The sequence below is a fragment of the Macaca nemestrina genome, chromosome 13, assembly GCF_043159975.1.
Source record: "Macaca nemestrina isolate mMacNem1 chromosome 13, mMacNem.hap1, whole genome shotgun sequence".
Taxonomy (NCBI): Eukaryota; Metazoa; Chordata; class Mammalia; order Primates; family Cercopithecidae; genus Macaca; species Macaca nemestrina.
This window is the reverse complement of record NC_092137.1, coordinates 64,905,793-64,918,661: the sequence shown is the minus strand read 5'-3', so window position 1 is coordinate 64,918,661 and position 12,869 is coordinate 64,905,793. Positions and strand designations below refer to the sequence as shown.

The 12,869-nt window shown below is 44.9% G+C and overlaps 1 protein-coding gene across 10 annotated transcripts in view; it reads left to right on the top strand.

The window, feature by feature from the left end:
- The window catches only part of LOC105465151 (SERTA domain containing 2), a 123,531-nt gene extending 114,700 nt beyond the window's left edge, over positions 1 to 8,831 (top strand). For 9 of the 10 annotated variants that reach the window (XM_011713421.2, XM_011713422.3, XM_011713415.3 and 6 more), the window contains one exon: positions 3,519 to 8,831. In XM_011713421.2, the coding sequence (XP_011711723.1) occupies positions 3,523 to 4,467 (945 nt within the window). In that variant the 5' untranslated portion in view covers positions 3,519 to 3,522 and the 3' untranslated portion in view covers positions 4,468 to 8,831. The remainder of the gene's footprint in view (positions 1 to 3,518) is intronic. The other variant, XR_977332.3, reaches the window with a different exon arrangement.
- Positions 8,832 to 12,869: the final 4,038 nt, after the last annotated feature.

The window sequence follows — 12,869 nt, the reverse complement described above, 5'->3', positions numbered from 1 at the left end:
TTGGAGGCCTCTTCTGAATATGCTCATTGTAATGTTACTGCAGTGTGTCAGGCAAACTTAAGGAAAATGACTTCACTTTTTATTATGTTGCATTGTATTCCTTTCTGTAACAGCTTAGATAGGATTAAAAATCAAGATGATATGCATTTTACAGTCTTACTGGGTGTGTGGAGTCAGTTTTGCCTTATAATATAATACAAAATAGAGAAATGGTGGCAAACCTGCCTTGAGGTACACTCCATCAGGGGTCCTTCTTCATACCTCTGAAGCGCATCCAAGATTTGGTGTGTGTGTCTGTTCCTGCTCACAGATTTTGCTTACCGAGCCCTCTGCCCTCCCCTTCCAGGCAGCATTACAGATGTCTTATCAGGCTTTCTCTAAATCATTAGGATTAGCACACAGCTCTGGCCAGCTGGATCATTCTAATTGGAAATTAGGTGCTTCTCACATTGAAATCCTTCTGAAAATACCTCCAAAGATCTCTTTCAGCTATGGGAATTCTACTAAATGCCTATAGTATTTTGCATGACCTGTATACTTTTTAAATATGTGAATTCTGTAGATTCAGTGATTATTTCTAGAAAAATGCATTATTTAAAAAGTCCTGTTGTTTGTTCTAGTAACAAGTCTTAAAAAGACAATTCTGCATTGATGACTATAAGAAGAGTCTACACCATCTTCCCTAAAAGTTACCTCTCCTCCAGAAAACCGATAAAAATCACTAGCTTATCACAGTGGCGATAAGCTAGTTTGTTTTCGGTTGTATTTTGTTTTACGCTTACGGACAGGGCTTCTCAAGTTTTCTGTGACGAGGGGCTCTCTTGGTTCCCTGGCCCCCTAGCTCCTAGCTTCTAAGAAGCCTCTCTTTATCCTCAGGCACTCTTAAGAAAATAACAATAGTTCCAGGCTGGGCCTGGAGTTCACGAAAGGGGGGCCTGTGACCCACTGGCTTCCTAGGTCACCCTGGGGCTTTGACACTCCACTTTATCTCCTCTATCTTTCATAGACTTTAGTAAGATGCAATCAAAATAATTACCATAAAATGAAATAAAAATACAAAGTTATGGAAAATAGAAGTCCCATTAAAAAAAATTCCATGTACAGACATACAGTTACTGTGTACATTTGCTGTAGAAGTTTCTAAATAATAAAATGTCTCTCCATATCTCATCATGGACCAGTAACAGTTCACAGATAGGCACCATCTATGGCCACACTTCAAGAAACACTGTTTTAGAGTGTGTATGTATCTGTGTACTCATACATTTAAGTGTGTTGCCATGATCACATTATAACATAACATAGATCTTAGAACTTTTATATGAGAATTAAATGCACTTAGTAAGCTCTTTAGCAAAAGTGAATTTTTTCTATTAGTATTTACATGCTTAAATTATAAGCAAATACCAATAGTATACTCGTGAATACAGTTGTATGTTTCAAAACCCAGTTGTCCAGTAGCACCTCTGATGCATGAACTAGAAAATGTTTTGCAATGTGAGATGAAACCACCTCCACTCTGATTCACCTTCAAGTTTAAACAGATACTTTAGATAGGAAATGTTCTATGCAAAGTAAATACACAAATGAGACTTTTAGCACTAAACAGTAGGAAATATGTCTATCACATGGAGTATTAGAGAAACCAGCTGTTACTATCATAACCTTTCTTGCCCTGGAGAACAGTTAATTACTGGACTGGTCATTGGGATTGACAGCCATTTTTTAAATGTTAACAAAATGAGGAGAAATGTTTCATGCAAGTAACTCCACATTCTTCGTAAGCATTAACAAATCTCAAGCCAGTTCTGATGTTGATAGGTCACAGCTTGTTCATCTGTCTCTTCTGGAGACTGAGACAGGTGAGATGGTCTCAAGTGGCAGACTCCATGTCCACCTGTATACTGGCCTTGAGGGCAGCATGGCCTGCTTTCTGACAAAGTATGAGAAAGAAGTTCTGTGAAGTTTATATTCCATTTAGCCTTATTTCTTTAGGACGAGACTTGAAATTCAAAATGGCGATCAGGTGCAGGAGGGGATGTTTAGCCTCTTAAAGGCCAGGGTATTCACGTGGGGCTCCCCACTGGGCCTGGCCAAGTGCCTACGACAGTGTAGATGTGGAGAAGTTAATAGAGGATTGAATGAGGTGTGATCAATCAGCTGAAGCAGTTCATTAAAAGGTAAGTGGCATTTAGAAGAGAAATTGGATAACTACAAAGCAGTTGCCTGTATATGAAGACATGAGAGTGAGTCACACTGAGGACAGGATTAGCAGGAGTCCCTGAGAATGCTGTAGTGGGAGACGGGGATGGTGAGGGAGCAAGCATGGGCCCGGCTTCATTTGAACCATGATCCTCGCCTGAACACCAAAAGGCAGATTTCTTGTTAAATGGTTAGAAAGTGAGGTCTTTGAGCCAAAGGCTAATGGACTTGAGATTGTTCTGTTTAGACAGTAGACGTTCTGAAAGGAGGTGGTGATCTTGGAGAGTTGGAAGGACCACTCCCTAGAAGGTGACAACCAGATGACAAAACGTATTCACGAAGGCCAGAGCAAGAGAGGACAGTCTGGCGTGTGAGCAGCAGGCGAGGTGGGGCAGGAGTTCCTCGCTGCAGTTTTAAAATTCCACCCATTACCGGATTCTCAGGGTCTGAGATACGAGGTCATGGTTTCTTCAAAATACGCATGTATCTCTGGAATCACAGGAGGTATTTTGTTAGGAAATGTCTCAAGTACCCAAACAGCAATGCTTATAATCAGAACTAATTACTTTAAAATTAATCCAGTTGTCTTCAGGCGTAACTATGCGTGGATGAAATTGAGCCAAAGAAAAACTTAGGCTGGGAAATACGCATTCCTCCACTTGATTCTACAATGGAAAGTGGTGGCGGCTCAGTCACTGTGGTCATTTAACACACGCGCAGTGCTTTACCGCATGTCACCAACCAGGCAGAAAGGCTCTATGCTTAATGAGGAAGGAAAAGCATTTTGAAAGCATACACAGTTCTACCCAAATTATACATGTTCCCTTTCTTTAACTTGGTTCTTTTAATCCTTTAAGAAGTGCTCAAGCTGTAATCTGTGACACCTATATCTGTTTAGGTCATAGCATTGTAAGTGTTTTCTTGGGCTTTAAAAATAAATCTACTTGGGGGAGGGAAATTGAACCTGCACGATAATCTTAGGCATGCGAACACAAGCACATGAGCTGAGAAAGTCAAAATCATGGTTTCCATGGTAACTCTTAACTTGTCTGTGTCGTACACATTTCTCAAGAAATACACTCACCAGACTACCTAGTGATAAAAATTGCTCCACAGGCATACAAACGTGGATTTTCTAACTCTCTTATTGTAAAAGGTCTTCCTTCCTCCCACCCCTAATTAATCCACGTGTACTTGTAAATAACCCTGGGTAGGAAACTGAGGTCCAAGTCCTGCCCTCTAAATCAGTCTCTTTTTTTATGGTAGAAATCAGCTTTCATGTGATTAATGCCATTTCCTCCCTCTCCCCTCTGCAGATTTATGTTGGGTAAAGGAGGAAAACGGAAGTTTGATGAGCATGAAGATGGGCTGGAAGGCAAAATCGTGTCTCCCTGTGACGGTCCATCCAAGGTGTCTTACACCTTACAGCGTCAGACTATCTTCAACATTTCCCTTATGAAACTCTATAACCACAGGCCCCTGACAGAGCCCAGCTTGCAAAAGACCGTTTTAATTAACAACATGTTGAGGCGGATCCAGGAGGAACTCAAACAGGAAGGCAGCCTGAGGCCCATGTTCACCCCCTCCTCCCAGCCCACCACCGAGCCCAGTGACAGCTACCGAGAGGGCCCGCCGGCCTTCAGCCACCTGGCGCCCCCATCCTCCCACCCCTGCGACCTCGGAAGCACTACGCCCCTGGAGGCCTGCCTCACCCCAGCCTCGCTGCTCGAGGACGACGATGACACGTTTTGCACCTCCCAGGCCATGCAGCCCACGGCTCCCACCAAACTGTCACCTCCAACCCTCTCGCCAGAAAAGGACAGTTTCTCCTCCGCCTTGGACGAGATCGAGGAGCTCTGTCCCACATCTACCTCCACAGAGGCGGCCGCGGCTGCGACGGACAGCGTGAAAGGGACCTCCAGCGAGGCTGGTGCCCAGAAACCCGACGGTCCTCAAGAGAGCCGCGCAGATGACTCAAAACTGATGGACTCTCTGCCTGGGAATTTTGAAATAACGACGTCCACGGGTTTCCTCACAGACTTGACCCTGGATGACATCCTGTTTGCTGACATTGATACGTCCATGTATGATTTTGACCCCTGCACTTCCTCATCAGGGACAGCCTCAAAAATGGCCCCTGTGTCTGCCGACGACCTCCTCAAAACTCTGGCTCCTTACAGCAGTCAGCCTGTCGCCCCAAGTCAGCCTTTCAAAATGGACCTCACAGAGCTGGACCACATCATGGAGGTGCTTGTCGGGTCCTAAGACCCAGGGACCCAGCGACTGTGCCCACCCAGACCCCAGAGCGTTCCCATAACCCTGACAATTCTCCACACTGTGCATGCACCCTTGCTTGCCTTTTTCAGAGAAAAAGAAAATTTTACAACAGGATCACACTAGTTTTTGCTTTGAGCAGAGTTGGAGTGCCTTCATCCAAGTATGACCACTTGTAATACACTTTTTTGAGTGGTTCCTCAGAGACCTACTACCCTGGTTTAGGAAAGAATCCATTCGAAGACAATGTTGCAATGTTGAATGACAAAAATAAACAGTTCAAGTGAAGCACAAGGATTAAGTTGGGAAAGCTGTAAATTGCATGTGCATATTTGTCTATTTTTTCTATAAGTTTTATTGCAAGAGGTAAAGAAGAAAACTATATATATATATATACACACACACACACACACACACACATATATATATATATCTTATTTAGATAATCTCAGTACCTTTTCTGGCATTTTCGCCCTGTATAGGTTGACTTGGCAATTCGGCCTTTTTAGAGGCATTAACTACTCCTCGTAAGTGTTGCATTTACATGGCTGTTTAGAAAACTGCTGCCCAAATTTATTTTATATTTTTGTACAGATTCTGCAGTTTATGATATTGTTTTTCTAAAAACAAATGCTGTTTATACATATGAGATAGCTATTTTGATAGGATTTGCTCACATAGTTCCTGCAAACTTCAGATGTACAAGTTGCACTTGTACTTTTATAGAGTTGTAATGTTTTATATGTGTATGGTGCAAGAGAAAATTGGATCAAATCAATCTGCAGTTGATGTCCCCAAATGCAAACACAGGCACACACATGCACACACACATAAACACACACACACAGCGCTTTAAGAAAGGGCCAGGTGATATCACACCCAAATTTCACAAACACTGACCCCCTGGCACCAACACCTGCCAGTACTGTGACTTCCAAAGCCAGAGCCACATGTGCTCAGCAAACTTGCATTAAGCAGTTGGCGGGAGATGGCTGTGGAGCTGGGGGTTTAAGTGATGGTTCTCTTTTGCTCCCTCTTTTGAGGGTAAAGCTACCATCTTTCTTAAGAGTGTATTTATGCCAAGTTTGTGCTTTTAATTGTTTTTATTTTGTTTTTTAATGAAAACCTAGATCTTTCCTTTTTGGCATAATTTTTATGATGACCTGAAATTTTACATCTGAACAAAATTTTATGAAAAGCAACCAACTTCTTCATGGAACTCGGCCCTGTTGCAATGCTTAGGGCCCTTAAAGAAGAAAATCTCCCCAGAAGGCATCCATCATGTTGCTAAATTGTCTTCTGCAGCTTCCTTTCCCTAGAGTTTTCCTTCTGTTGCTAAGAGCTGAAAGTGGCATCTTCACGATCACCACAGTGAGCTTGGCTCACCTCGGCCGGCCCGGGATGCACTCTTACAACATGTGTGACTCTTGAACCTGGATTTCATCACATTACGTCACAGCTTCCCATCTGGTTGCTTTCCTAAATCAGCTACTTTACACTTGTCAAGGCTGTTTTACCCCAAAACTCAGACAGGACTTTCTATGCATGTTTTCCCTCCTGCCCCCAATCTCTACCCCACCCCCACCCCCTGCCCACCTTATCTCCCAGGACACACTTGAGAAGTAGCTTTTTATTCCTAGTGGTGTACATTTAATTTGAAAAAGTTTGCAATGTATCATGCTTGTTGCCGAAACTGTTTATGGCCTTCTTGTTTCAGTTTTTTCTTTTCTTCCAATGGTACTTTAGCTGTTGAGTGCAGGTTACAACCTATATTGTTATGCAGATGGCTTCTTTAGGAATAACTTTTATATTTATTTAAAAATGTTTAAATTATGGGATTTTGTTTTGTTGTTGTTGTCGTCGTCTTTGTTGTTGGTCATTTGTCACTATTCAGTCACCTATTCTGCTCACTTCTTGCCATGGATCAAATTGGGTCTTTCTGGCTAATTAAAAAAGACAACTTTATAAAATGGCACTTTAAGCAAGCCATAGATAGTTTTATTTTTGTAATGCACATGGCAAAGCAAAGATGTTTGTGATGAAGGAACTGCTCATCTAAGCAAAAGATTTGAGTGTGATATGATAAAGTCTTTCTACATTCTAATTTCTTCCCCCACTTGAATGTGTTTTAAAGGCTAGTTATCAACTCAGTAGAGCAGTGAGAAACTGATCAAATTGCACTTGTTCTCCTACAAGCAACCTCCACGCAGACACCTCGTACTACTACAGGTATGTCATTTCCTTTAATAGGACCAGGGACCATGCAACTGAGGTGAGGGTTGTAGTAGATGCTTCCAGTGTCAGTGTGCCTGTTAATTTTAAGAGCTTTCCTTTCTTGCAGAGTACAAGTCTGCCCAGATTCCATGCTTTCTATAACTGGAGGACCCGGCAAACCTGCCACGTGCTGCACACATCTACCTACATATACATATACAATAGTATTGATGATTCTGAACAATAACAGGGTACAGCAGTTGGTTTGCTGTTGTTAAAAACTGATTTACAGTAACTTACAACAACTGTACTTTTGTTGGATTAGCAAATCATGTGTTTAAACAAATCCCATATGTTGGGCAACAGTTCAAATAAGCACGGAGAAGTGTTGCCCAAACTTGGTTCTCTGACTCTCATGTATTTGTAAGGCTGGGCTTCAAAATCAAAACAAAAACCCCAATAACAGCAGGCAAATGCTTTTTAACTCGGACACCCTTGCCATAAATCCTTGATACTCAAAGTGTAACAAGAAAGACATGAAAAATTAGCAGCCCATTTTCAGAAGGATCAAAATGATCTAGGGTTCTAATTGCCTTTGCATCCTATTCTTACAAAGTGAAGTCCCAACAGGGAACAGTAGGAGCTGGAGTGGGATCTCCGAGTCCCAGTTTGAGTGTGGGATGTGCTTCCAGCAGTGCCTTCCCCTTTATGAAAGATACCACACGGCATCCAGGGCCAGGCAGGCAGCTTGAGGTGCTTTCACGAGAAAGCTGAGCTGGGGCTGGGAGAGGACAGTTATTGACAGTGATGTGCAATGAAGTGACAAGATGAGAGCAGAATCGCAAGAGCTTTGAATTTGAAGTGAGTTTTTTTTTTTTCCCATAAGTTATTTATTCCTTTTTTCTGTGTAAATATATTTATTTTACTGTGGAGCGCTAACATCTGGATCGTAACATGTGCAGAATGTATGGTAGGAATGTATTCTCTTGTAGGAATGTAAATCTGTATTAAAAGGGGGTCCAAGCCAGGCCCCCGGGTCTTCTCATTGTATGCACAGTCTGCATTCATTTTTACTCTTCTCTAATATGGGTCTATTTGAAATATGCAAAAGATGGATGAGGAATGTTTTAATACCTCCAAATTTTTAAGAAAAGCATCAAAGGGTTGATATTTTTAAAAGTTTTTTTAGTAGCACTTTCTCTGGATGACAGAAGGGGCAACCACATGGGCACCCTCGTTCATACCAAAGGGTGAGCAGTGGCCAGAGCCTCCTCTGCACCTCTCGAGTGTCTTTACCAATTGAGCTTTTTATCGCCATAGCCCCTTGGAGTGCCCCAGCTGCCCTGAGGTCAATCAAGGAAAATTCCTTAATGAAATAAGCTCCAAAGAGCCAAAGTATCAACTTACAGATCGTTTTTAAAGCTTAAATTTATTAACCACCTTTGCGGTAAACAATGAATTATGAATACCGCAGGGCAGCCTTCTTAAATGACAGATGTAAGAAAAGTAATAAGAGACTCTACTTTGTGCAGCGATTGCTAGTCTACTCTATAGGAATTGTCTTAATTTGAAAACCTTGCTGTTACAAATTGGACCTTTATACGTTTTCTAAAAACAATGAAAAGAGCATATTTAACCTTTTCTGGCTGTAAATGGTTACCTTCCTGTAGCTGCCCCGCACCTGGAGGCATGGAGTTGTGTGCGTCCTGCTTATGTACAATTGTTTTCAGTGTTTCTAAGAATGAGTCTGAATGGTTCTTGAAAATTAGCCAGGATCAAATGCTATTGCAGACGGAGCCAATAAAAAGTTGGACTTCTTTTGGGGATAACAAGTTTGGAAGAGAAATGCAGGCCATATGTGCGCATGACCGAGATTTTGAAAAAAGATGTACATAGTGACATGTTTGGTGCATGGTTTTGAGGAGGGCTTTTGTCAAAAAGGAGGTATAACCTTTCCCCCACAGACCTGAGAGCTGTGCCTTTTCTATGCAATATTACAGACATTACATCGGAACCCAGATGGCTGTATTCACACGTAGGTTTGGGCTGTAATCTAAACAATTGGACAGATTAAATGTACATGGAAATGAGCAGTCTTACTTTTGTAGTTTTATATTATACAATAAACAGTTAAAAGATGAGAGAGGCATGCTTGCAGTTTTCTTTTGATGGGAACTCAACCAGCTTATTTGTGACAATGTGCTCACATTAAGCAAAGTCCAGCAAGAAAGAGCAGCAGGGGGGCCCTGAAGGAGTGGGTGCTGCTGGTCTTCCTGAACCCTCCTGGTCTCAGGAACCACCCTTCTCTCCTGGTTTTCCTCCTGCTGCTTGGACCCTTCTGGACCTCTTTCTCACATCTGTGCCCCAGCTCTCTTTAAAACATTGTTTTTTCCAGGGTTTGGCCCATGCCTAACTCTTCACTGAGCCTCCACTCCTGCTGCCGCTGGCTTTCCCAAGGCGATCTGATCCACTCAGGATTCTCAAAACTGGTCTCCAGCCCCTGCCTCTCTCCTGAGCTCCAGACTTCAGTATCTACCAAGATTTGCTCCCTCATGCTCGGGGCACCTAAAGGGCTCTCATTTCCCCGGGGGTTGATTCTTCTGTGGGCTCGTTGTCTTCAGCACTCGGCTCCACACAGTTGCCCACCCTTGCGGCCTGTTCTGCAGTCCCAGCCATGTCATTCCCTCTGCTACCTCTCCATCCTCACCACAGCATCCCTGTCTCGGACCCTTCCTCCCTCCTTGCCTCTGACCGCCACACCTGCTTCCTGACCAGTCTTCCTGCCGTGATCATCTCTCTACCATCCCTGATGCTGGAGTTGACGTTCTAAAATGCCAGTGGGTCATGTGATTGTTGCACGTCCTCCAGGTGTACCCCCCGATTATACCATCTGAACCCTGCCGCTGCTGTCTTCCAATGGGGAGTGCGGGAGACTCTGTGCAACCTCCTTGGCTGCTGGGCTATCTTGGATGGAGTCATGGGATCTGGCCTCACCTGGCCGGGGCAGGCTTTTATTTTGGTGTGGTTGGGCCACCACACCACTGGCGAGGGAAAAGGGCTGGATGTGTGAGGCCTGGGAAGTGGAGGTTCAGCTCAATCAGCGGTGGAATGTGGAGTGGGGCGTGAAGTGCTGGGGAGGTGTTAGGGGCTGAATTGTTTCCCCCAAGAAGATGGGTTTCAGTACCTCAGAATGTGACTTTAATTTGGAAATGGGGTCTTTATAGAGGTAATTAGGTTAAAATGAGGTTATTAGTGTGGGCCCTAATTCAGTGGCTAATGTCCTTATAAAAAGAGATTTGAACACATACACGCACACAGGGAGAAGGCCATGTGACAATGAAGGCGGAGACTGGGGTGGTGGATCTACAAGCCAAGGAGCGCCAGAGATACCAGCAAACCACCAGAAGGCAGGAGAGAGGTGTGGGACAGACACTTCCTTACGGCCCTCAGAGCAGCCAAGCCTGCTGACACCTCCATCCCGGACTCCTAGCTCTAGAAAAATAAATGTCTGTTGTCCCAGTCACCCAGTTTGGGACACTTTGTTTCAGCAGCCCTAGCACACTGATGCAGGGGCAGAACAGGGCGAGCACTTTCCAGACACCCCACAGAGATAAGCACCAGGCAAGTAGGACGGAGGGTCCGTTGTTCAGTAGACTGGTTTGTATCTGGAATTAGGAGCATCTGCTATTAATTAATGATAAAACTTTGGCAAATCATTCAATCTCTGTATTTATGAGGATGAGATAAAGCCGTGGCTCCCAGAGCTCTTTGAAAATGTTGACAGTACAATGAAAATGCAAATTATGAATATCCTCATGCCTAGAGCTGTGCCCAGCATATGGTAGGCACTCAAAACGTTTGTTGAATGAAAAGAAGAAAAAACAATCTTGCAGTTCACCTTTCTTTACAGAATGAGAGAAGCCCAGCACTCAACATCTTTCTTTTCTGGGTCCTAGGTTCACTCCACCCTCACCCTCGGGGTGTGCTGCTTTGCCAGCACGCACCAGCGGCCTGCCTCCACGTGTCCTTGCTTGCACCTTCCCCTTCTGCTTCTGGAAATTCTGCCCGTCATTCCAAGGCCAAACTCAAATTCCTGTCCACGAAGCCTCCTCTGCATGCCCGGAGTCAAAACCAGCCTCTTCCTCTTCTGGGCTTTCACAGGGCTCCGTGCGTCTGCAAATGCACTTAGCAAGTCCTGCCGCGTCTTTGGATTAGCTGTGCAGTTTGTTGCCTCTGTATCCCCAGTATCCTTAAGAGCAGCAACCCTGTGTTGTTTATCTTTGACAGAGGTTGGCAAACTGCAGCTTACAGGCCAGAGCCTGTCCACTGCCTGCTTTTGTAAGAAAAGCGTTGCTGGAACCTGGCCAAGCTTGTGTATCTGTGTGTTGCCCTGTGTGCTGTCTTAGTAAGATGGCAGAGTTGAGTAGTTGCAAAAAGACCACATGGCCCTCAAAGTCTGAACTGTTTGCTATTTGGCCCTTTACAGAAAATGTTTGCCAAATCTTGATCTTTGCAACTCTCCCAATACTTAGCACAGAGTCTGACCATAGATGGGATAGGCTCAGGGCTCCATAGACTGGGGACACACACCCCTGAAAGATGAATACGGTACAGGCATCAGGGGAATCCTAAGGGCGCAGAGTGCTGGAGGTGGGGTTTCGACGACCAGACGGAGCATAGTGGTCTGGAAAGTTACACAAGAGTGGACATATTCAGAGAGCTTAAGACTTGGGAGGGGCCATAGAGCTAGATCTTCCCACCAAAGGGACCTTTTTGACAGATGTGCAAACTGAAGCCCAGAGAGGGAAGGAGATTATTGTCCGGGGCGAAATATAGCATCCGAGTTCAGTTTGGCTCTGCATCCAGATCTCCCAAGCTTGCATCCTGGCACCTACAATCTTGGGCAAGTTCCTGAGTCTCTCTGTGCCTCAGCTGTCTCATCTATAAAACGGGGGAAATAACTGAGCTTGTCTCAGGGGATGGTGGGGATCAACTGAGTCGATGTGAAACTCGTTCGAGCATTTCTAGGGCACTGGAAAGTCCACAAATGTTAGTACAGCTAACATGACAGCTAAAATCCAACTCTCCACTCTCAGTGTGGTGTTTTAGGTTAAACCTTAAAGCACAACTGGGGTATCTTAATGCCGGAAGCATGTTTGCTGGGCGGAACCGCGATTTCCTAGTACCATGCATGTCATGGTGGTCAGCCACTTACAGAGAACACGGTGCTCCGTGCTTGCTTGGCAGTGGGGTCCCAGAGTCCCTATTGCCTCTTCCATCTTTGTTTTAATGTCCTTTTGTTCCCCTTGGAGAGGAATATTTGACTGGATCAGGAGTAATAGTTTCCAGGGTTACCACTTACTGAGCACTCGCATGTACCAGACACTGCTATATACTGGTGTGTGTGATCTCATGAACTCTTTTCAGCACTTTGAGTTTTATTTTACTACCCCCACTTTACAGAGGTGGCAGCTGGCTCAGAGGTTAAGCAACTTCCCAAAGGTCACACAGCTGGCAAGTGGTAGAGCTGGGATTGGTCTCTCTGACTCTTAGAACACTTTCAAGCACATGTCTTGTCTTCATCCTCAAAGCTGAGCAAAGTGTTCGAATCCAGTCGTTACCTCTATAACTTGCCTGACCTTGAACCTCTTTTCTTCATGGGTTATGGATTTCTCCTGGCACATGCACGGCATTGCCCTGAGGAACAAGAGGAGGAAGATCTCCTGCTGGGGCCAGCAGTAGACCAGGAGTTAGGACAGCTCTCCAGGGCTGAATGCCCCCTGGGTTCTCTTGTCCTGGCTCTGTGTGACCTTGGGCCGGTCACTTCCCCTCTCTGGGACTCAGGAGCAACAGACGGAAGTAGGACATACATGCCTTCTGCAAGCTCTGAACTATGCTTCTCCCTATAACACACTGGAAGCGTGAAGGTCTCTGCCAGCATCCCTGGGCATGCCATCCCGGCCTCGAGGATTTTACAAAAGCTCTCGGGTGGGAGGCGAGCGCTGTTCTATGGTGCCAGCCTTTGAGGCTTCTGGATAGTGCAGCCGTGTGCATGATCCTGGAGACACACGCCCTCATTGTCCTTGGAACTGGAACTGGGAACCCCCACCACAGCAGGCTGGCTGCCCCAGCCCCACAGCCTGCCAGCGGCCTCCCTCCCTCCCTCCCCTCTTGGGCAG